The sequence below is a fragment of the Crocodylus siamensis genome, chromosome 1 (genome assembly GCF_052110815.1).
Source record: "Crocodylus siamensis isolate JL-2025a chromosome 1, ASM5211081v1, whole genome shotgun sequence".
In the NCBI taxonomy this organism is placed as follows: domain Eukaryota; kingdom Metazoa; phylum Chordata; order Crocodylia; family Crocodylidae; genus Crocodylus; species Crocodylus siamensis.
In genome coordinates this window covers 247,074,276-247,097,753 of record NC_143395.1, presented here as the reverse complement: position 1 = coordinate 247,097,753, position 23,478 = coordinate 247,074,276, and the positions used below count along the sequence as shown (strand labels likewise).

The 23,478-nt window shown below is 43.1% G+C and overlaps 1 protein-coding gene across 2 annotated transcripts in view; it reads left to right on the top strand.

The window, feature by feature from the left end:
- TMPRSS15 (transmembrane serine protease 15) overlaps positions 1 to 23,478 on the top strand; it is a 102,775-nt gene that overhangs the window by 28,161 nt on the left and 51,136 nt on the right. For both annotated transcript variants that reach the window (XM_090031628.1, XM_090031629.1), the window contains 5 exons: positions 5,186 to 5,323; positions 5,816 to 5,965; positions 9,063 to 9,168; positions 9,656 to 9,806; positions 11,499 to 11,640. In XM_090031628.1, coding sequence (XP_089887754.1) covers positions 5,186 to 5,323; positions 5,816 to 5,965; positions 9,063 to 9,168; positions 9,656 to 9,806; positions 11,499 to 11,640 — 687 coding nt within the window. The remainder of the gene's footprint in view (positions 1 to 5,185; positions 5,324 to 5,815; positions 5,966 to 9,062; positions 9,169 to 9,655; positions 9,807 to 11,498; positions 11,641 to 23,478) is intronic.

The window sequence follows — 23,478 nt, the reverse complement described above, 5'->3', positions numbered from 1 at the left end:
CTGCTCCTGCAGCCACAGCTCCTGCCAGCAGGTCTCAGTGTGCCTGGCAGCTGGGCATGTGATGGGGAGATGTGGGGTTTGCAGGTGGGGGGGTCAGAAGATGGGTGGGTGGGTGGGTATGGGGTGTGTGGGCAGGTGTAGGGGATTGCGAGAGGACAGTGTGAGGTGGATGCTCAGGAAGATGGATCCCCTGCCCCCCCCAGGGCACAGCCCCACAGCACATGGCCCCACTCCCCTTCATGGCCCACATGCGCCCCCCCCCCCCCCCGCATGGCGCACAGCTCACCCAGAACAACAGCAGCCATTGGGACATTCAATCCCCTGTCCCCCCCCACCCGAGACATGGGGCAGTGCAGCTTGTCCCCCACTGCCTGGCACTTGGTGCTGCCTGTACCATATCATGTGGACCTGACCCAGGGCCATACACCTTCAGGCAGCTCAGGGCTGCTTAGGCTGTCACGCAGGGCTCTGCACCACTTGTGGGGACTGCCTATCGTACTGAGCTGGGTCCTACATGGAACCAGCCTGCCCTGACAGCATGCAGGGCCTGGGCTTGCTGGACCCAGCCCAGCACAACTGGCAGTCCCTGTGAGTGGTGTGGGGCCCTAGGTGACAGCCTGCATGGTGTGGGGCCCCAAGTGACAGCCTGAGCAGCCTGGAACTGACTGAAGGTGCACTGAGTACCAGGCATCCGGGACTAAGCCTCCCTGCCCCACACTGTGCAAGAGGCCTGTGCCAGGAGGCCCCAAACACCCTGAAGGCTGCCGCTGCTGTGGGTGAGCTTTGGGCAATACTGGGCAGGGGCATGTGGGCCCTGCAGGGGCTGGGCAGGGGACCCACCTCTCCTGAGCTGCCCCACCCATGGTCACCCACACCCTCCCTCCCCACCCACTACTTACCTGGAATGGAACCCAGGTCACTGCAGCCTGCATTGTGGTTTGCTTTGCACAGGCAGGCAGTGTGCTGCAGCATCAGGGCAAGGGGCAGGCATAGAGATGATCTGGGTAGCTACTAGAGCATCTTTTTGGAGAACCTGAGCCTTTGATTGCCTCAGGGCATGGTCCTTGACTTTTTTTTTCTTTCTTTTTTGATGTGAGGGGCTGGCTAGCAGTGACCTGGCCCAGGGGTTTTGAAAGGGCAAAAGATGATTGGAGGACTCGGGATTCCCTTTCCACACCAATCAGGCCCCAGAGACTCCCCCCCTCCCCTCCGCCCTGTGCCCTGATTGGCCCCTTGGGTCACCTGGAGAGGAATAAAAGGGGCAGCATGGGCTGACTCAGGGGAGAGACCAGCGAGGGACAACCAGCTTCACAGAGCTGGTAAGAGCTGAGCCAGCAGGGCAGGAGCAGTGCCCTGGAAAAGCATGAAAGATCAGGACCTGCAGGCAGCAGTTGGACCCTCAGCAGCGTGGCATGCAGCCAGCAGGAGAGGCTCCCCACTGGGCTCCAGCATCCCCTGGGAGAGGCTGCAGTGAGCAGGAGAGGCTCCCCCCAGCTCCAGCCAGGATCTGAGCAGCAACCTGAGAGGTTCCCAGCTCTGCTTCCAGCTCCTCCAATCAGAGGCCAGGCAACTGGATGTGAGGCTGGGGCTCTGGGAAGGTCAAGACCCCTAGCAGGCTGGAGCAGTGCTACCAGTGGTGGCTCTGTGGCAGCATTCCTGCCTACTAAGCGGGAGATCTGGGTTCAAGTTTAAGTAGGGCTTAGTGAAATAACAAGAAGCAAATCTTGCAGTGGAAAGAGGCCATTGTGTTTTCCTCTCTTTCTCCCCTTCCAGGTACCAAGACCCTATGTTTTCTTGTCATTTGACATTTTTGCATTTTGTGCCCTTTTATATTTCACCAACACATATTGTTTGTTTTGCTGTTACCGTTTTGTATTTTGTTAACCCTGTTTTTGTCAGTAATTGTGAATGTCTAAACTTTGTTGAATCCTGCCCCCTTGGGGCATTGTAGTGTCCACTATACCCTCTGATGTATGCCTGTTATGTTCCCAGTAATAAAAGGTATATGGTTAAGTCCCCATTGGTGATCTGGCTCTGCTCTATAGGGGAGAAGAGTCCCTACACCTCCCACAGTGCTTGTGCACCTGCTTTGATCCCTTCAATTGGAGAGGGGGTACCTCTTGGAGTACCGCCTGGGTTACATTTGATACCTAGATATCCAGGTATCAGATTTTGAGCCTGTGCTGCAAACATGCAGTGTGGGGAACATTTTTGTTCCCAGTGTGCCTCTTGCTGCATCTCAAACCACTTTGAGACGCAGCAAGTCAGACACACAGAGGCATGTGCATCTCAACTGGATGCACCCTTTGGGAGAAAAACGGGTAATAAAATCACAAAAAATGTTCTGTTACAGAATTATGCAATATGCACAAGTATTGAAAAAGTATAACTTTAAATATTTAGTGACATAAACATGAAGTGGATGCATTTGTATATAAACATTTGCTGTTATGCAATATAATAAAAGCATAATCAGTTTAATTATTCTATTTGTTTTCATAGATATAACATGCCTCTCAGACAATTAATACCTCTTTAAAAGCACTGTTATTTGAAAAATAAATACTGAGGCAATCCATGTCATCAGAACTTACGTAAGATTTATTAGAGTTACTTAAGAAATAGGTATAGTTGAATTAAATTTTAAAAAATGATAGAACCTAAAATTTCATTGAAAGCCACTGAATTCTATATCCTTGCTGTCACTGAAAACATACCCAACATCTACAGCTGTACTGTTTTCTCCATCTGTTTCCAATTTACAGTTGTCATTTGGATATAGATTTAGTTTTTCATCTGTTTCTGAAATGAATTTGGCATATGTTCATTGGAAATTTGCTTTAATATAGTTTTTGTTGACAGATTGAGGCACCGTGAACCCAAGTGCATACTTCTGCATAAGTTTCAGTTCCATTTTGCCATTCTTTATATATTCATGCATACCACTGTGCATCCATTTTCCCCATTTTTGATCAACACCATTTTTAATACTATACTTAATAGCTATGTCAAGTGGATATAATAATTTTATCAAGTATCCTCAAATGCTAACCATCTCAGTCCTGTCTGTATAAAATATTTAGTATTACAGAAATTAGGGTTGGAAGGGACATCAGGAGGTCATCTAGTCCAACTCCCTGCTCAAAGCAGGACCATTCCCAAATATATCATCCCACCCAAGGCATTGTTTAGCTGGGTCTTAAAAACCTCCAAAGTTGAAGATTCCACCACCTCTCTGGCTAACCTGTTCCAGTGTTTTACTACCCTCCTAGTGAGAAACTTCTTCCTAATATCTAACCTAAACTTCCCTTGCTGCAACTTAAGACTATTGTTCCTTGTTCTGTCATATGCTACCACTGAGACCAATCTATCTCCATCCTCTTTGGAGCCACCCTTCAGTGAGTTGAAGGCTGTTATAAAATCCCCTCTGTCTTCTCTTCTCAGTGTCTCCTCATAAGTCATGTGCCCCAGCCTCCTAACCATTTTTGTTGCCCTCCACTGGACTCTCATCAATTTGTCTACATCTTTTCTGTAGAGGTGAGAGGGAGCGGCAAAACTGGACACAGTTCTCCAGATGTGGCCTCACCAGTGCTGAATAGAGGGCAAGAATGACTTCCCTCAATCTGCTGGCAATTCTCCTAGCAATGCAGCCCAGTATGCCGTTAGCCTTCTTGGCAACAAGGGAACACTGGCTCATATTCAGCTTACTGTCCACTAACACCTGGTCCTTTTCTGCAGAAAGGCTGCTTAGCTAGTTGGTCCCCATTCTGTCCTTAGGAGGGCACAAGCCCAGGCATAAGTGCTGGACTTCATACTTGTCATTATTAAACCTCATTAGATTGTTTTGGTCCAATCCTCCAATTTCTCTAGGTCTCTCTGAATTCTAGCCCTACTCTTCAGTATATCTATTAATCCCACAAGTTTGGTGCCATCTGCAAACTTGTTGAGGATGCACTCCATCCCATCTTCCAGATTGTTGATGAAGATATTAAACAAAACCAGCTCCAGGAGCAAACCTGGGGCAACCCACTTGATGCCAACTGCCAACTAGACATGAAGCCATTTATTACTACCCTCTGAGTCCAACAATCCAGCCAGGTTTCTATCTACCTTATAGTCTATCTGTTCAACCCATACTTTTTTACCTTGCTTGTGAGAATGTTGTGGAGGAAAGTATGAAAAGCCTTGCTAAAGTCAAGATATATATCTACTGCTCTTCCTGTGTTTACAAAGCCAGTCATCTCATCACAGAAGGCAATCAAGTTGGTCAGGCATGACTTGCCCTTGGTGAATCCATGCTAACTGACTGAGGTGAGGCTGACCAGTCTGTAGTTCAAGCTTTCCTTGACACCTTCTTGGATGTCAGCTTGCATAGAATCCATCATGGGCCAGCTTTGTAGATTTAAAAAAAAAATCCTCCTGGCCACTTATACTAAAATTTTTCAGTCTGCTTGCTTCCTTTCATGGCAGATGAGGCAAATTATTGTTTTATCTGTTGCCACTCACAAACACAGGCTTCATCTCTAAGGTCCTGCCTTCCAGAATGTTTTCTATGTTGTAAAGAATAGTCTACAACCTAGCTTGCATTTGGTTGAAAAACTTCAACTCATGATTTTGTTGGAGTCACTTACATTTTGTTTCCAGTGGTCAAGTACAGTTAGCACCTGTTCCACTCCCTCCACTGCAGGTTTCCCAGGCTGCTGAATCTTCAGCTATTCTATCCTGCAGACATCTCTTTACTCCCTTTGCTCTACAGTAAAAAAAACCAAACAAACAAACAATCTACCTAATGAAGTATACTTCATATTACTTACACATGTGTATAACTGCTGGTGTTCAAATAAGTGTTTTTGAAAGATAACCCTCAGATTATATGCACATAAATATGGTAGGATGTTGCTGTTTTTCAGTAGCTGGCATGCATGCTGAAGTTTAAGTGAGATGGGTGTGTATGTGTCTGACTGCTAAGCTTAACAGTACAAAAGTGACTGGATTTTAGCCACCCACCAAACACTGTTTTTGGTTTTGTGGGAATATGAGACAGGACCACTACTAGAGTGAAGGGAGATTTACTTCAGCACTGAAAGAATTAGTTATGCTTTCTCCCTTTTTTGGAACAGAATTGAACATTGTAATTTGCTCAGAATGACTTTCAGTAATAAAACTTCTTAAAATTTATTCTTAGCATCACTATGGGGAACTAATCCTGGTGTTATTCGCATCTTTTCTAATGAAGCCACAGCAGAGTTTGCTACAGACTATTCTGAAAATTACAGTGGCTTTAATGCAACATACAGCATATTTAATACAAGTGAGCTAAGCAGTAAGTATTCTTTTTCATTTCTCATTCACAAACTTTGATGAATCTATATTTTCAGCTTGATGAAGAGAGAAATTTGAGATGAGGAAAGCATATGATTGACCTTGATCCTGTAACTAGGTCAATGTGGGAGAACCTTTGTAATTCTTCAGAGCTCCATTGACTGCATCAGGAGCCTGCTTCCTGCCTTGGCATGTGGAGATCTTGTTGAGCTGTGAAGAATCAGCAAAGTTTTTAATCAAGGGGACTAAAGTCCTTGAAGTTGGTGTTCTCAGTACTGCAGTATCGAACTATAAAGCAAACATATACACCATCTTGTCTCTAATAATGTTGCCGTTGAGAGAAGTGAATCCAAAATATCTGTGTGCTCTAGTCTCTAGTCTTCCCAGGTACTTTTCAGCATTAATGCTCCTGTTTTTGCTTAGTAAAGCTGAGCTAGACATACCTGATGAAAAACATTTTACTTATCTACTTATCTGCTAACCTTATTCACAGATAATGAGAAAATTAACTGCAATTTTGAAGATGGCTTTTGCTATTGGACTCAGATATTCAAAGATGATGGTGAATGGGAGAGAATCAGTGGACATACCTTTCCTTTAATGACTGGTCCTAATTTTGACCATACATTTGGGAACCTATCAGGTACAAATAACTATGTAACACTGAGAGAGAAGTTTCCTTGGGTAAATGTGATGTCTTTTATTAGATCTATGTCCTTATACCAACACGGCTACAACCAACACTGGTATATTAAAAGGAAAACCATCCTTTTTTAATACAAGTCAAAATATATATTAAAAAAATTGGTAATCTGGGGGGAAAATTCATCCTGTTTTGGAAGGAATGAGGTATTATATTCAGATGTTGTGCCAAAAGTCCTGTAAATTAAAGTTTTAGAAAACTTATTTTTAATTGTGTAATCTATCCAGTTTAAGAAACACACTTGTATAATTGTCTGAAATATTAAGTATCAAAGGGATTAAATGATATTACCATTGATATGATTTACTATTATCTTTCTCCTTAAGATACTTATCTGTAAAAACTTTCATGAGAGAAGTGTCATGGATCACACAACAGATTTACTGCAAACATTTGTCCATAACTTTAAAGAATGACATATACATATAAAATGCAGTATGGTTTGCGTAAAGTGTTCTTAGGTTTGTTACAAAGGAATCTGCAAACATCTTAATATTGACTTAGTTTGTGCATACACCCCAAAAGTCACAGCCCCTCTCCTCCTACACATTACATGTAATGCACAACTGATTAATTGCATAATTATTTTAGAACGGCTACAAATGCAAAGCAATGATCATGCCATAAAAAGATCCATCCACCTATAAAGTTAGACTTAAAAAATGTTCACTAACTTTATAGCTGGTTTCTATCTAGCTTTAATTTGCACACGTAGCAGGGTCTCTCTCTGTGGCTGGGAGCCCCAACAGCTAATGTGGCTCCTAGCTCCAGGGGTGCATCATGTGCACTGGAGCCAGAAGTCCCACAGCTGAGGGGACTCTGCAACCTGGAATTGCTGTGGGGTGGATAGAGTACCCTGCAAGCTGTGGGAATCTCAGTTTTGGCAGCCAGGGGGCACTGCCAGGACCAAGAGTCCTCAGCTGTAGGACTCCTTGTCCTGGAAGCCATGGGGCACTGCCACATCTGCAAGTTCAATCAGCTGAAGGGCTCTCAATAAGGCGTGATAAGATATGACGCTGGATCCCACAATCATGCTTCCTGTCATGCACGTGTGGTATTGCAAGAGGCACAATTGTGTGGATTGCATACCAGATCCTATCACGCTTCTGCCTGAAAATCTAGAGGGGCCCACACAGATGCATTTACTTACCATGCCTAAAACAAATTTCACAACCCTCCCCAAAAGTGCTGTAGCAAAGTAATTTCATAAAAAGTTCCTTTTAAAGAAATGGAGAGTATTTTGAATTTGTGAATCTTCATGAATTATGAACGGCAGTGCTGGAACACTGATTCTAAAGCTTTAATGCTAGGATCAAAAGTATCCTCATGCTAGCTGTCAATGCAGTCAGGACTAACATACATGGTTTCTGTTCCACATTGAATATTGTGTTAGATCAAGGATTAAAACATGTATTCAGGGATGATTTAGAAATTGGAGAAGATTAGGATCTGTGCAAGGACAAAATACTTACCGAAAAAGGAAAAAGTAGCTAATAAATTAATATTTGGCATACAATAGCCATATGGCACTAAAGTGAATGCACAATCCCAAAACAGTCTTGAAAAGATTATCTTATTTGCAGCCTTAACTCCTGCATTACAAAACTGTTGAAGGAACATTACATTCATTTAATAATAAAACACCTGGCAATTATTTTTGGAGCTATTGAAATTTTTCATTTATTCCCAACATTCTCTGTTTAACTGCACTGCTTAAGCTGACAGTCCTATACGCAGTGTTGCTATTATTTCAACATTCAAATTTCTACTGTCAGTTTGATATAAACCTATATGCTGACATCATTAATATATAGATATTGAACATGTTCAGTAACACTGGCTATTTTGTTTGCTTCTTCTCCCCCAACCCCCTCTCCCCCAAAGAATAACAAGAGGGTTCATCTTCATTCAACAAGCCTATTTCAGATCTACACTAGAAAAGACTTACTTCCAATTCAAATCAGGTTTATTCTTTACTTCACTTGGTTTACATCACATTATATTACACAGTATCACATCTCATGCCAAAACAATACATGTTACATAATAATACATTACAACAGCAAAAAGTCCAAAGGAAAGCCCCATGTATTGTCAGATAAGATTCCAAGATAACTGATTTCATGCATTCAGAGAATTAATGGTACAAAGGTCAGAAAGAACAACATTGCTACAAGTAACCGAAGACCTTTCTCAGCAGACATACCATTTTTCCAGAAGGTGTCTCATTTACTTATTCCTAAAGTTCAGATTTTCAATATGACCTGCTCTAAATCAATACAAAATGAAAGGTCTCATTTAGAAGTCATATTGAAAAGCTGACCATCAAATGTTCTTTCATTTATCTGAATTTTCCACACACATGAAACTGTCATCAACCAAATGAAATTTGGGTCCCTTGAAATTTTGCCATTGACTTCAAAGGGTCACAAAAGGACATTTCTCCTAATACTGTCAAACTTTTGTGGAACTAGAGTGCTTCTTCGCATAATCTTGCTCCATTTCACAGTCCTACCTAATAGCAGTTGCTTCAGAATCCTAATCTCAAAGATTTAATTCAAACAAGACTGGAAAATATACTCCCAAATGAAATATTGCTTGTGCTGATGTTGCTTCCATCTCTTACAGTCTCAGTGACTACAGTCTCTCTCGTTCCTATTTGGTGCAATGAACGGTATGAAATGGACACGTGCCAGAAATGTAGACACACTTTATTTACTTCCTGTAAATCCAGCTTGGCTCCACTGAAGAAATGACAGAAGCCCCCTGATTTTAAGGGAGCCAAGGTTCCACCCTGGTTCCTAAGACTATCCTTCAGGTTAAGAGTTAATTTAAAAACATGAAAGAGAAATAATTTTTTAGAATTGTGCATAATCTTATAGTTAAGTATTAACCTGATTTAGCTCATACCGATTTGTAGCATGCTTAATGTCATTCACTATTAATCCTTTGGTGTTTTTATTAGCTGTAATAATATAGTTTGATCAGCAAACATCACAAACTTGATATCCAATAAAAGATATTTTTTATTTTACAGGATTTTATATTTCAACACCCATAGAACTTGGAGGTGGGCAAGCGACAGTCCAGCTTTTTAGTTTGCCTTTAGTTCCAGCTTCAGATCCTGTCTGCCTAAGTTTTTGGTATGTTGCATCTTTAAACTGAATACTTGCTTAATCTAACCATTAAGAAATAATTACTAAATCTAGCTTCTAATTTAAACGGTAACTACACTGAAATGTTCTATTTTAATAAATGATATTGTGGCTTGGTGCAAAGTGCACACAACAGCAACATAAGCCACTTCTGTGAAGAGTTTGGATTCCCATCACAGACTTATGAAGTTTGCCAATAAACTCAATTAAGACTATATTTTGCATATGGAAAAATGCTGGGCAAGATGGAGGAAGCCCGGAGTGAAATTCTATGTTCTGGTTATACAAGCAGTCAAATCACTCATTTCTATTTAGAATTTTGCTTCCTGTAGTCCCTTGATAACATCTGATAAAGTGAAGTACTCCTTATGAAAGCTTATGTATCTCTATTCTAGTTAGTCCATAAGGTGCAACTCTATCCTGACTGTATACCTAACTTTAGACTAACACAACTAACTACCTCTCTCCCTTCTAGGTATCATATGTATGGTGTTAACGTGTATCGTTTAAGTGTTAACATCGTGAAAGGTGACATGATGAAAAAGACAGTTTTCCAGAAGGAAGGAAATTATGGAAATAACTGGAATTATGGTCAAATAACATTAAATGAGACATCTGATTTTCAGGTTTGTTATTCAGTTAATACATTTTAGGCCATTTAAATTTCAACTTCTTTCCAACGGTTTTTGTTATTTATCTGTAGTGTTCCACATCTGCAAAGATAATTTCCGTTTCTCTTGACTAATGCATATTATCAAATGTTTACTGATGTGTAGAAGAATAGGAATTCAGTATTGGATTGTATACTTTCTAGTTTTTTATTATTATTTAAAAGGAGGGCCACTCGTATGGTTGGGGGCCTCCATGGCCAGCCCTATGAGAAGAGGCTGAGGGACCTGAATCTCTTCAGTCTCTGCAAGAGGAGACTGAGGGGGGATCTTGTGGCTGCCTACAACCTTATCAGGGGCCAGCAGCAGGGACTCAGGGAAAGTCTGTTCACCAAGGCCCCGCTTGGGGTCACCAGGAACAATGGCCACAAGCTGAGGGAGGATAGGGTTAGGTTAGATATTAGGAAGAACTACTTCACTGTAAGGGTGGCCAGAGCCTGGAATAGGTTTCCCAGAGAGGTGGTGCTGTCACCTTCCCTGGAAATCTTCAAGAGGAGACTGGACAGGCACCTGGCTGGGGTCTTATGACCCCTCCCACCCCCAGTGCTCCTTCCTGCCCATGGCGGGGGGTCAGACTAGATGATCTGTCTAGGTCTTTTCCGACTCAGTGATTCTATGATTCTATGATTATTATAGTGAAACAAGAAAACATTAATGATTTGCAACAGCCAATGGTATCATCAAATAGCTCTTTTCCAAAGCGAAGGAAATTCCAGAACATATCTAAATCTGATAATAATTAGGAATACCTTGACAGTGAAGGAAGTACAGAGCATATGTCTCTGCTGTAGCTCATACCAGGTGGACTAAAGATTCCAAGACCAGATCGCTTTCATTTTTTATAAAATTACATATTGGAACTTAGCTCTAGAAGGTAACGTATTTAGATTTACATGTTAGATTTTAGATTTGTACCATAAATCAAAAGAATTACTTTTTTTAGGAGTGAATAGTGGACAGTTCCTTCAGCTATCCTGGACTGGACAATGCAGTCATTATATAAGCATTAGGAATAGCTTGTTTTGTTCTGGTGGTTTTGATCAGAAGCCATTGGAGGAAAAATACAGAAATAAAGATTATAACATGGGTATGCCAGGTTTTACGAACCCTGGATTTCCCTATAACTCCAGTAAAAATATTGGATTTACCTGCTGTTCACTACATTACCTACATTAAATGGGACCACAGTAATGATGAGCTATTGATTAGACTAGTGCGACTCCTAAAAAGTCTATGAAGCTATGCCAGTAAGGCCAAAATAAATTTTTGTCCATATAGTTTTTTATGCAAAAGAATACCAAATCTATTAAATAACTGATCTATTAAAATAGATAATGAACATACTTTCAGCGATGTGAATCAGATGATGGCAAGAGGTATATGAGAGATTTGTTGATTTCTAAGCATGAGCCACAGATTGCCATCTTTTGGAGAGCTTTCCAGAAACTAAGCAATTATCATATACCAATTAGGGGGAGGTGAATAAGGCACCAACCACCATGGCTTAGTGATCCATTCTGAATGCAATTGTAAAAAAAGATATTAGGGTAACATTTAGAAAATGCAGGGAAACATTTGAAACTCTTACCAAAGCACAGGAAGTCAGAAAACTCGCTGTTAAATTCTAAATATTTCTTTCATGAATTTCAGGTGATTTTTGAAGGTCACAAGAAACGTGGTCTAAGTGATATTGCCTTGGATGACATCAGTCTAACAAGTGGAATCTGTAAAGAAAGCATATATCCAGAACCGACTTTGGTTCCAACCGTGGCTACTACAACTTCACTTCCCAGTAAGTAAATCCCAAAGTACAGTGTATAATTACTTTCTGATGCTATATTTGTCTTTAAGTAAAGAGTTTTTAAACAATTAGGCCTCCTCAGATAGTTAGAAATGGGAATTTCCATTGGTGGAGAGTATCACTGATACAAATTGAACTAGTCCCATTTACAGCTGTTAAGAATGATTAAAGAATTATATAATGAGGCTGAACAATGCACTCAGCATCTTGTGTCTAACATCTTTAGAAAGTGATGTTTCTTGATTTATCACCATCCTCATCAGCATCTTTTTGTTAGAGGTTTTATTTTCAAAGTAATATAGGGAAAGACTTCATTAACTAACCATCATATTATGATAAAAACAATAGGGCTCTTAGGGCTGAAACTTTATGAATCCCTGAATGTGTGTTCATGTCCACATTTTAAAAGAACAGATTGTGCTTTCTCCATTTAAGTGGGCAAACCTGCTGTAGTTTCAGGCTTGTTATAGGTCAACAGAACGTATTCCATCATGATAGTCTCTGTTGTGCAGGCATCACTCAAAACTGTTCATGATGATGATGATTCAGTTTCCTTTAATATTAAAATGGCCAGATTATTATATCTTGTAGTGGTGGAAAGGAACAGGGTCCAAAGGCTTTCCTCCATCCTGCTCCTAAGAGACTTGATTTGCAAGTGTAATGAGTAATATCAAAACCTGATCCCAATTCTGTTGTATTGCTTTTGGCCTCTGAGATCCTGAGAAGTATTGGAGTGATGATTATAGTTACTTTATTGTAGTAATAATAGAGTCCCTTTACCCTCCACAGTGAAGATGCACCATATCCTACATTCTCCTCAATATTTCTTTCATAACATAGCTTTGGTGTAAAATCAGTAATGGTTTTTTCCCCTCCAAATTAATTAATTGTTAGCAATTGTTAATAAACACTGTTTATAGTCTCTGATTTCCTGTGCTTTCTTGTCTGTGTTTCTGATTCCTAAACCACCACATTCCACAAAATGGGAGAACCTTAGTGTGAAGGCCACAGATCTAAAGTCCCTGGAAACAGCTGAACCCACAGAGGCAATTTTAGTGAATTTATCAGTTTGGTTTTCTTTCTATTTCTCAGTGTGTAGGTATCACTCTGAGTTTAGAAAAGATGCATAAAACAAGGTGGCAGTACTGCATCACACATTAACTAAATAGCCTCATCCCACCTAGCCTCATCCTTAGTTAACCTCTGTTTAAAGCTAGTTCAAAAATGGTGGAAAATCTTTCTTGGTGTTTGGTTGGGGGTTGTTTGTTTTTTGTGAAAAAAATCAGTGTGCTTTGAAAACTAAATGTAAAGCTCTGTAAGTGGTCTTTATATGAAGTCTGAAAACATTAAAACAAACAGTATGTGCATGAGAGTTTGGTTTTCCTACTGAATTCACTGTCAGACAATGCTGCTAGAAGCTAACATGACAGCATAAATAGTGATGGGCTGAAATTAAATAATTATTTGCTATGCATTCTTGCCAAAAGAATCTACCATTATTACCATTCCAGTAAAAAATGTCATCACTTCTAAACCTGCATCATCAGTAAATGAGAAAAAAAATTAAGTCTTACTAAATAACTCATTTATTGTAGGTAGATAGTAAAGCTCAACAAAATATTACTGTAACTGTAAATTAAACTTGGAAACCAAATAATGTTGGTCTCCAAAGTAAATTAGTTTAAGTATTCACTTGTAAGCCTTTGATATCAAGTTCTCAATTAAATTTTAATAATTGAGTTCACTGGATTTGTGAGTAGGCAGAAGGATTTTTCTTGGTTTATAGTACAATGTTATTGTTTGAATTTGCTTCAAGTTATTTTTTTTCCATTGAGTCTGCAATTAAAGTTGTAAGTTTAGATTTTGTTAAAGCACCAGGGTAAATTTCTACACACCTTGGGTATTCTTCTAAAGAATGTTGATGGATGGTCTCATGAAAATAACACACTGGTCTATTCTATTCATACCGTAATATTATTAATTTCAGTTTTCTGCTCTATCACTGTTGTCCATTAGCTGATGTGGTTTTAAGTCCGTGACACATTTCTGAATCTCATCACATTTTATCCATTTTCCCAAAGTCAAAATATCTGCAGTGATATAAACTTAAATTGAATCACTTATCCAAAGTAGCAAAAGTGATGTCTAATGCATAATAAATAAACTTATTATAGAATAGATATGTTAGGATTACTGAATCTCTCCTATTGAAATGGGCATGGAAATGGAAACACATTTTGTGTTGACACAGGCTGGGAGAATATGTTAGCACACCTTGTTTGCTTTCTTGTATTGTTGATCCATCTAGGAGGTACTCTGCAAGCTGTTAAAAATAAGAATGTTATCAATCAGCTTCAAAGCAATATTGTATTACATTGGACTTGAAATATTTACTCATGCTAATGATTTCATTACAAAAGTCATGCCAGTAAACAAGAGCTGAGAATCTGAGCTAACCCAGTTTCTTCTCTTCAGCATTATATTTCTCTAACATATAAGGTCATTTTTAGCAGGATCACAAAATCTTATTAAAATACCATGTATTTTTCTTTTCTTTTTTTCTTTTTTTTTGTTTTTGCAAAAGATTGTCAGTTTTGTCCTTTCTTCAAAAAGGCATTCTTCTAAAACAAAAACAGGCATCTGAACACTCTAAGCAGAATGCAGAAATACAATGGAGAAGAATCAGGGTACATGCAACCATTCAAAAGAACCCATCTAAGTTGCATGGTTTAGTGTGAGCAGCCTAAACCCCTATCAATACAGCACCATGCAAGTATTTAGCATTCAGGGGAGGAAGCAAGCATGACCTGTAAATCAAACCCCTCCATGTATATCCCAGCATGCCCCATGGGATTCCTGGGTTGCTGGAGTTTGCTGAATGCATCTGAGTGGGCAGGGCTGTCCTCACAGGCTGGCTGCTATAGGGGAACTCCCCATCACAATGACTCCTCCCTCTTTCCCTGCCCAGAGGCTTCCAGAAAAGACCCAAAGCAAGTTTCCAAACTTCTAAAGTTTCTTGTAAGTGAAAGCACATCTTTTTTTTTCTGCCTAGACCCTCCCATGGACTCAGGAGCTGCAGCACATCCTTCGTGTTGCCCTGAGTGACTCACAAGAGGTTGAGGGACATCACTTATGTATATCTGCACATGACCTGGCAGATGTACATACTGGCATATGCTTCCTTGCCTAGGAACTTGGAGCTCAGTATCCCAGGGTCTTTTACTGGACCCCTATGTCTACTAAGGGCCTTAGAATCAGCCAGTTGCTTCCACCTGGCTGAGGAAGCCAAGGGCCCTCTGGCTGTCATTGATTCTGGGGTGCTGTGGGAGCACCTCTAGACTGTTGAGTGCAGTTTGGAGTCTGCAAAACCATCAGCAACTGGTGGGGGAAGATTGTCTTAGCCACTTGGGATGAAAAGCAGTGGGTGCAAACTTCCACACATACTGGGCTGCCTTCATGGATATTGATGCCCATCTGGCTCTCGCACTGAAGGGCAGAACATTGGCATAAGGCCATCCCTGACTCTGGCAAAGCATGCCATCATTGCCATCTGGAAGCTGGCCATTCCTGAGAGTGTCTGTTGCCAGCCAGTTCAGCATGAGCAAGTCTAGGGCTGGAGTGGCAGTCTGGGGAGTATACAGGATCATCCAAGACATACTGGCAAACCATGGCATCTGTCAGAAGGGCTTCGCCAACTATGGAAAGGAGGAGGAGACTGTTAATAGTACTGTGACAGGCTTGGGTCCCACATAATTCCTGTCCCAACTCAATCTAGGGGCCCTCACCTCCTTTACTCTCCCACCACATCTTTGATGTTATTGTTTGTTAGGAGGAAAGCTGCCTGAGGGTCTTAGAGCAAGCATGCCATTGTTCTAGTGTCAGATTTTGACCTTCCCAGCCTCCTCCCTTTTTGCTATTGCTGATCCTTCTAGCTATAGTTCACTGACTGGACCGAGCTTCGGGGTTCTGCCTTCCAAGGCCTTATCTCTGCACTCTTGAGGTTAATGAGCCTTTGTGGACACTGTCTATCTGTTCCAAGGCCTTATCTTTACTCTCTTTTGATCTGCTGAGCATCTCTAGGATTGCACCACTGGGCATGCTTAGTGCACCCCTCATTTGTTATAGGATGACTCCTCTTGGGCACTATGTGATTGCTGCACCCTCCACCAGGTACCATGGTACCCCCAAGCCACCCCTCATAATCCCCACAAACCACCAGGTCTTCTCTCAGTATCTAGTCCCTTCTGGGCACCAAACCCTCTTGGTCTTCCCTACACCCAGGCCCAAGCTGAAACCAAAATACAAACACAAGCCCTTCTGGCTATAACTAAACTCCTGCCACAGCCTTGGTCTAAATGAGTTACTAGCCTTCAGCTTCACTCTCTGCTATCTCCAGGCCTAGCACATTCACAATCTGCCTCTCAGTCACAGGCACCTCTGAAGAGCTCTTCCCTGCTCAGCCTCTATGGCCAGACTGCCTGTCGTGGATCTGGCCCTGCCTTGTATCTTTCCAAGAGCCATTCCCCCTTCCAGTCAGGTGACTCACCTGGACTGCTTGCAGGTGCCTGCTAATTAAGCTCATCAACTGGTCTCCATGGCGACCCAGTTGCAGCTGTGTCCTGCCTGCCCAGCAGGGCTCTCCCTAGGCTCTTTCTCTCTAAAGTGACACAGCACCCCAGGTTCTGTTGCAGGCACCCATATCTCCATCCTTTGTCCACCCCAAGCCCCCATGGAGTTCACCAACCTGAAGGCTTTTTTCTCCATCATGCTGCAAAGCATTTTCAGCCACTATCAGTGCATCACCCACATCTTCACTAGCTGGGAGGGTAGTGACCACAAAGCCAGGAATGGACACAATGTTGGGAGCCCAGGAAGTATAGAAGTCACAGTTATTGTGCCACCCACATCCTTAGGGACTCTGCCAACCCTCTCCTCCCCTGGCTCTTGAATCCTTACATGGGGCATGTGGACCATGAGAACACTTTAGCCAGCAGGTGCCTCATGACTTGAATGCGCCTTCAGCAACTCAAGGCATTCTAGAGGGCTCTGACCGTGTGCCTCAGCATGGCCAAGGAGCACTTGCTGCTCCTCATCACTGGTTCCTGTGTTCTGCACAACATCCTGGAAGATTGTTTCAGCCTTAACATTAGGAAAAACTACTTCACAGCTAAGGTGTCCAGACTGTGGAATAAGCTCCCTCCAGAGGTGGTACAATCACCTACCCTGGAAATCTTCAAGAGGAGACTGGATAGTCACCTTGCTGGGGTCACTTTACCACAGTTGTCTCTTCTGCTTAGTGCAGGGGTCTGGACCCAATATTTTTCCAAGATCCCGTCCAACCTTAAAGTCTATGAATCTATGAGGCCAGGAGGAAGTCCTTATTGACTCCAAGATGAATATGAGCCCCCAATGCCAGACCACAGCCAGCAAGGCCAGCCATACCTTGTCATATATCCAAAGGTACATCTCAAGCTGGTCCAGAGAGGTGATACTTCCCCTCTATGTGACTTTGGTCAGGCCGCAGTTGGTGTACTGCGTGCAGTACTGAGCACCGCACTTCAAAAGGGATGTGGCCAGCCTGGAGAGGGTTCAGAGGAGGGCTACCCGCTTGGTGAGAGGGCAGCAGGACAGGCCCTACGAGGAGAGACTGAGGGACCTGAACCTGTTCAGCCTCAGCAAGGGGAGGCTGAGGGGGGACCTGGTGGATGCCTACAAAATCATTAGGGGAGATCAACAGCAAATAGGGGTGACCTGGGGTGACAAGGAACAATGGTAATAATCTGATGGAGAATAGGTTTAGGTTAGAGATCAGAAGGCAATATTTTATGGCTAGGGTGGCCAAATTATGGAACCAACTTCCCAGGGAAGTGGTCCTTTCCCCTACCTTGGGCAAATTCAAGAGGAGGTTGGATGATCACCTGTCTGGGGTCTTGTGAACCCAGCATTCTTCCTGCCTGTGGCAGGGGCTCAAGCTAGATGATCTGTTCAGGTCCCTCCTGACCCTAGGTACCATGAAACTATAAGGGGTACACAAAGGAATCTTGTCAGACAGGATTTAAATTTCCACCATATGTGCCATTTTTAGATTGAACTAAGAATTGTAAACATTGTGCACCTTGCATTTCTACCACACTAAACTCAATTCTATCAATCTAAAAGCATTTTCAGACACTGAGTTGGTTGCCCTAATCTAAATGTTCAAGTTAGAATTTGACCCATTTTAAAATAATTCATAGGGTTGTCTTCGTAAGTGCTCACAAAACTCTACTATGGTGTCATCGGTGAGAAAGCAAAGAAAATGTGTTCTGTTTGCATTTTGTTTCTGGTAACTATCAAGTAACATAAAGTCCAAGATAATCTCACAGTGATATGCTTTTTTTAACTCCACTGGTGATTTTGGGCAACAATTTTGTCAGATGCAAATAAAATCATTTCTTTACTATACATTCATACCAGAATAGAAACTGGGGCACCTGTACATGTCGCAAGTTTTAATCCGCATTATATTAAATAGGTTTATAAAATTTTAAATTGTTTATTTTAGAGCATCACGTCAGCTTTTGCATGTACTAGGCATTTGAATTAATTAAGCCTGGTATTCAATTTCCTGTAAATTCCAGCAGGAGGAGTTGCATACCAATCTACCCTGCTGCTGTATTCTCTACTGAATTACAGCAGGGGGCACATGTAAACCGGTAATACACCACTGATCTCTCCCGGCCAAACTGTGACACCCCAAAACCACATGAACTCTCATGCCTCCCTCATCTGCTCTCATGCCCCCTAAACCCCCTTAAAGGGCCCTTCTTCCCCCCCCCCAAGTGAAGGATCCCCACAGTAACCCATGGTCATCACAACCCTACCACATCCATCCCCAAAACCACCCAGGGGGGACGGGGGACCTTTCAGCTTCCTCCCATGCACCTAAATAGGTGCCCTTCCATTTGCACCCCGCTAGGCTCTGGTCTCCAGCAGGCAGCCTGTGGCAGGGACCCCCATGCCAAGCCATGTGCATCATCCTCTTCCACACCACTGAACTGCATGAACTCCCATATAAGAAAATAAATAAATACATATAAGTGTATGTGTATGTATAATATGAATTTTTTGTGTGTAAGTATATAAATATAGTTTTTATGGGATAAGGACTGGGTTTCCAGCCTGCTCCTCATCTTCCTTCTCATTGCTGTTGGTGATTGCAGCTGGTGTGTGGGGAGAAAGTACACCACTTGTGGTGGTGGTGATGATGGCAGTACATACAATTAGGATTGCAAGTGACCTTCTATTTGAGTGTCAATGATTACCATGGTCAGGTGTCTGTGCACTGGGCATTGGTGCAACAGAGCCTTTTCCCTTTACTGTGGTGGGTGGGTGTGGGAACAATGATGTACCGCCCACTGCCAAGGAAAGGGGCAGCCCTGAAAGTTGAAATGCTGGAAGTGGGGTGACCTTCCTTGTGCAATCCCAGGCAGCACAAAGAAAAAAAATGCAGCTACAGCAGTACATTTGCTCAGGGGGAGGAGAAGATTGGGGGTGAAGGTGCTATTGTTACCCTGGCCAGGGCAAGACAGGGGCAGGCAGTGGAGGGGTAGCAGGGCAGGATGTGGGTCTCACTGTGAGCTGAGACTGTGCAATCTCTGTATAGTGCTTTGACACATGGGTGAGTTGTGGGTAGTCCTTGGGACTCTGTGGGTAACCCTCCTTGGTATACCCATCAGTACATGGCTCTCTTTCTACCCACTTTCTCTTTTGGTATTTGTCTGCAGAGAAACTTGCCAGGATGGTGCCAATATGTCTGCATTGAATGATACATTTTGCACCAGAAAGAGTGGGGGAAACGATGCAGATTTCAGGAATCTGATTGTGGGGTGACCTTCCCTGGGCAATCCCAGTCAGCACAAGGGAAAACCCCCCCACAGTTATGGCATGCATAACTGGGTGCATTGAGGCAGGGGCAGAGCATAGGGTGAAGCTGCTGTTGTCACACTGACCAAGGCAGGGCAGGGGCAGGCAGTTCATAGGGTAGGGAGAAGGGAAGGTTGTGATAATGTGGGTCTAACTGAGAGCTGAGACTGTGAAATCATGACTGGTGACCCTCCTTGTCATGCCTGTCAGTATATGGCCAATTTCTTACTTACACCTGGTTTTGGCACTCTTTTTGCAAAATAATTGCCAGGATGGCACCAACAAGTCAACACTGATGGCTGTTTTTTCACTGAAACAAGGTGGAGGGGGGTGGTGAAATTTTCCTAACCTACTGAACATCATCCCTGTAAATTGTGGGAGCAGTGTTTGGGGTACAGGTATGCTGTATTGATCTGAGATGTCTGAGACCGAGGAGAGAAGACAGCAGGCCAGAGATGGAAGAAGAAAGCCAGCCAGGGCATGTAAGACTAGGGCAACATGGTCCTATGAATATCTTGAGTGTCTCCAAGGAGAGTTTTCAAGCAGGGTCACAACAAGACAGCGTTTGAGTGCAGGCTGAAGTACGATATGAGAGCTGCTTTCTGACACGGAGTTGCAAGAGGGCATCGCAACATCCTCCACAACAGTATGTCTAACCATTGGGAACTGACATTCTGACATGTGAAATGACACCTGAGATAGGTTAGGCTTTGGGGGAGGGGAGGGGAGGGGAAGAGAGGGGCAGGGGCAGGATGGGTGAATGCAGACAAGTGACATATTTGGGGGGGGTGTTGTTTACTTCAACTGACAACTAACTAGATGACAGGGGGGATTTGATTGTCATGCAGGAAGGTGAAGTGCAACACAAAGCACAAAGGCTCTGTTAGCCAGTGAATACTATTCAGGCATTCAGGGCAGCCCCTTATTGGTGGTTTTCCCAGGAACCTTCCTATGCAGTGGTCTATTACCCCCCCCCCCCCGGCCCCCCCCCCACACACCTCCGCACACATTCTTTCCTTCCTGTTTTCAGGTATGAATGGTACACTACTGTCACCGCCGCCGCCGCCACCACCACCACCACCACCGCCGCCAGTGAAGAAGAAAAGCAGACCTTACACAAAACCTGAGAACGACACTTGGACATGCCATCGCTTCCTGTGTGGTGTGGTTGAGGCACATCAGTGGTAACTTGCAACCATCCTACAATTGTCTTCCATAAAAATCTCTTGGTTAGATCCTGATCGCTCTTTACTTGGTTGGTTGCATGGTGTGTGTGTGTCTGGGAGGGAAGCAGAGGAGGTTGTGGTGGCAGTTTTAGGTCTGCGTGCCTGCCTGCTGCCTCTGTCCCACTGGCCATGGGGTGTCCTCCCTGCTTGCAAGTAAAGGCAATAAATAAAGTACAATAAAATGATAAATAAGTAAAACAAAGATAAGTAAAAAAAATGATAAAGTAAAAACGATAAATAAATTGATTGGCTCCTGCCTTGCCCCCACCATGCAATGGTGTGAGTTGGTTGCAAGGGGGAGAATGTGGATTGGTGGGTGTTGGTCTCTGCCTGCCTGCCTCTGCACTCTGGCCCACAGGCCATGAAGTGCCCTTTGTGTTTAGTGTAGCTTTTTCACTGCTCTCTGCCCTATGGCCAGAGAAGTGGTTGGCTTTTGCAAAAGCAATCAGGAGTAGTTGGCTCCTGATTGTGTCTGTTGAAAAGTAAAAGATAATGTGTGTGTGGGGGTGGGGGGTGGGGAGAAGGTTTAACCTTTTACATTTATTTTTAAAACACTGCAAGGTTCATAACTTAAAAATAGAACAATCTACCCTTCAGGCTTCCACCTCCACACGAGCTGAAGGTCACCTCAGAATCCAGCCTATATATGAACTCTTGTTTTCTAGCACTGTGGCTACTGGTCAAAGAACATAAAACCTTGTCTTGGGACAATGTAAAATGAAGGAGCCTCAAACAAATAACACATAGTACCCATTCTCCATGAAGAGATTTATGTGCTTAAATAACCATTTAAAAGAATAACACACAAATACTATAAATATAAAAAAGCATTCTGTGTACTTACACCAGTAAAGTTAAAAGTATTAGCAACTCAGTATTATTCTGCCAGTGGGTGACTCTGCTTATGCTCTTACAATTGTTTTAAAAAGGTCCCCTGAAAACCTTTCCTGCATGATAAAATTCCAAAGAGCACCAGAGGTCATTAAAAAATAAAAAAGGCACCCTCTTCTCCAGGTAAATCATTTCTAAACAGGTACAAAAAAGACATTTAAAACTCACAACATCTTTGTTGCCATTCACTGAGTAACATTTGCTACTTCACAAGAATGGCAAGTTATTAATTTTTCCAAGTAGCTACCTTTCAAATTGAACAAAGTAGTCCTTTATAACTTGCCTGTCTGCCTGCCTCTGCTGCCTGCCTGCTGCCTCCCTTTGCTCTCTGCCCCAATGGCCTTGGGGCCCACTCTCTGCTTGCTCTTCTTTAAATATAACTGTGGCACTTGGTTCCATGGGTTTACTAAGCAGAAGAGTGCGTACTGCTTCTTGCAAATTGTTTACCTTGAAAACTCTGTAACGGTTGGGTTGTTATTTATGCAAGTTAGGGTAAATAAATCATTAAAGGCTAATTATGTAAAAGAGAATTATCTGTCTCCTTTTCTTTTGTGTCTGCTATCCTCAGTTGCAGTTTGTTTGAAACAAAAGGAAAAGTCATTTAACCAGTACTGGAAAACCCAGAGAATCCTCAAGTAGCAACAGCATGGCACATGGAGGAGAGGGCAGGGGCAGATTAAAACTTCTTGAGGCCCTGGGCCACATCCCCCCCAACACCCTGCCTTGCAGCTGTGGGCTCCGTCCCTGGCTGGTGCTGCAGGAGCCGCAGCCAGAGAGGGAGGTGCTGCCCCCGAGGCCTGGGGCCCCCCACCCTATGCCCTGCCCTGCAGCTATAGGCTCCATCCCCAGCCAACACCACAGGAGCAGTAGCTGGATGGCTGCATTCAGTGCTAGGAGTGGGCGGGCACCAGCTGCTATCTTGAGTGTTGCCATGAGTCTAAATGGGGGCTGGGTAACCTTGTACACTCGTGAATGGTGCAGCAGCCAGAACCAAAACAAGGGGAGCAGGGGCAGCTACAGGTGGCATACACGGACAAGGCACACACCATTTAGCTGTGTCTGATTGAAAGGGAAATGAACGCTTTCCATGGCTCCCCACCCCACCCCTTCCCGTAGGCATGCAAACAGTTAATTCCTGGACTGAACCTGGGGCAAGTTATATGCTAACTGTGCCATTCTCAATTAAGGGCTTCTGGCTGCCATGAGTCTGACTGTGGGGTGACCTCTTGTGCAATCACGAGTGGTGCGGCAGGGAGTCGGCACATGGCACAAGGGGAAAAAAAACCCTCAGCAGCTACGATGCATTTGGGCAGGGACAGGTAATGCGGTGATCGCGCCATTGTCACCCTGGCAAGGGCATGGCCGGGGCATATGTGGTGGGGTGTCCATCTGTGGGTGTCCATACAGGAGAGAGAACACTGATGCATGTTGGGCTGGCTGGACCGCTGCATCTGCCGTACTACACCTGGTGTTGAGGGAAATGCATAACACCCATTTATCAAAATGGGGCAGCTGCAATTTGGAGTGACATCTGGTGGACTAAGGGGTGAACCACAAAAAAGTTGCATCACCATCTGGTGAACAAAGAGGCTCATTACACATTTGAGTGCCTTTTTGTTTGCACATAACAAATCTATGAATGTGATGCTTTAATTTGTGGCAAGCCAAACTAAACTACATCCAGGGAGTTTTACTTTAATGCACCAGAAAGACCTTTAAAGCATCCAGAAAACCCGGTCATGGAAACAGTCACACAGTTGGTGTGCAAGACAAGACAAAAAGATTATTTATAATTTCCATAAGATTA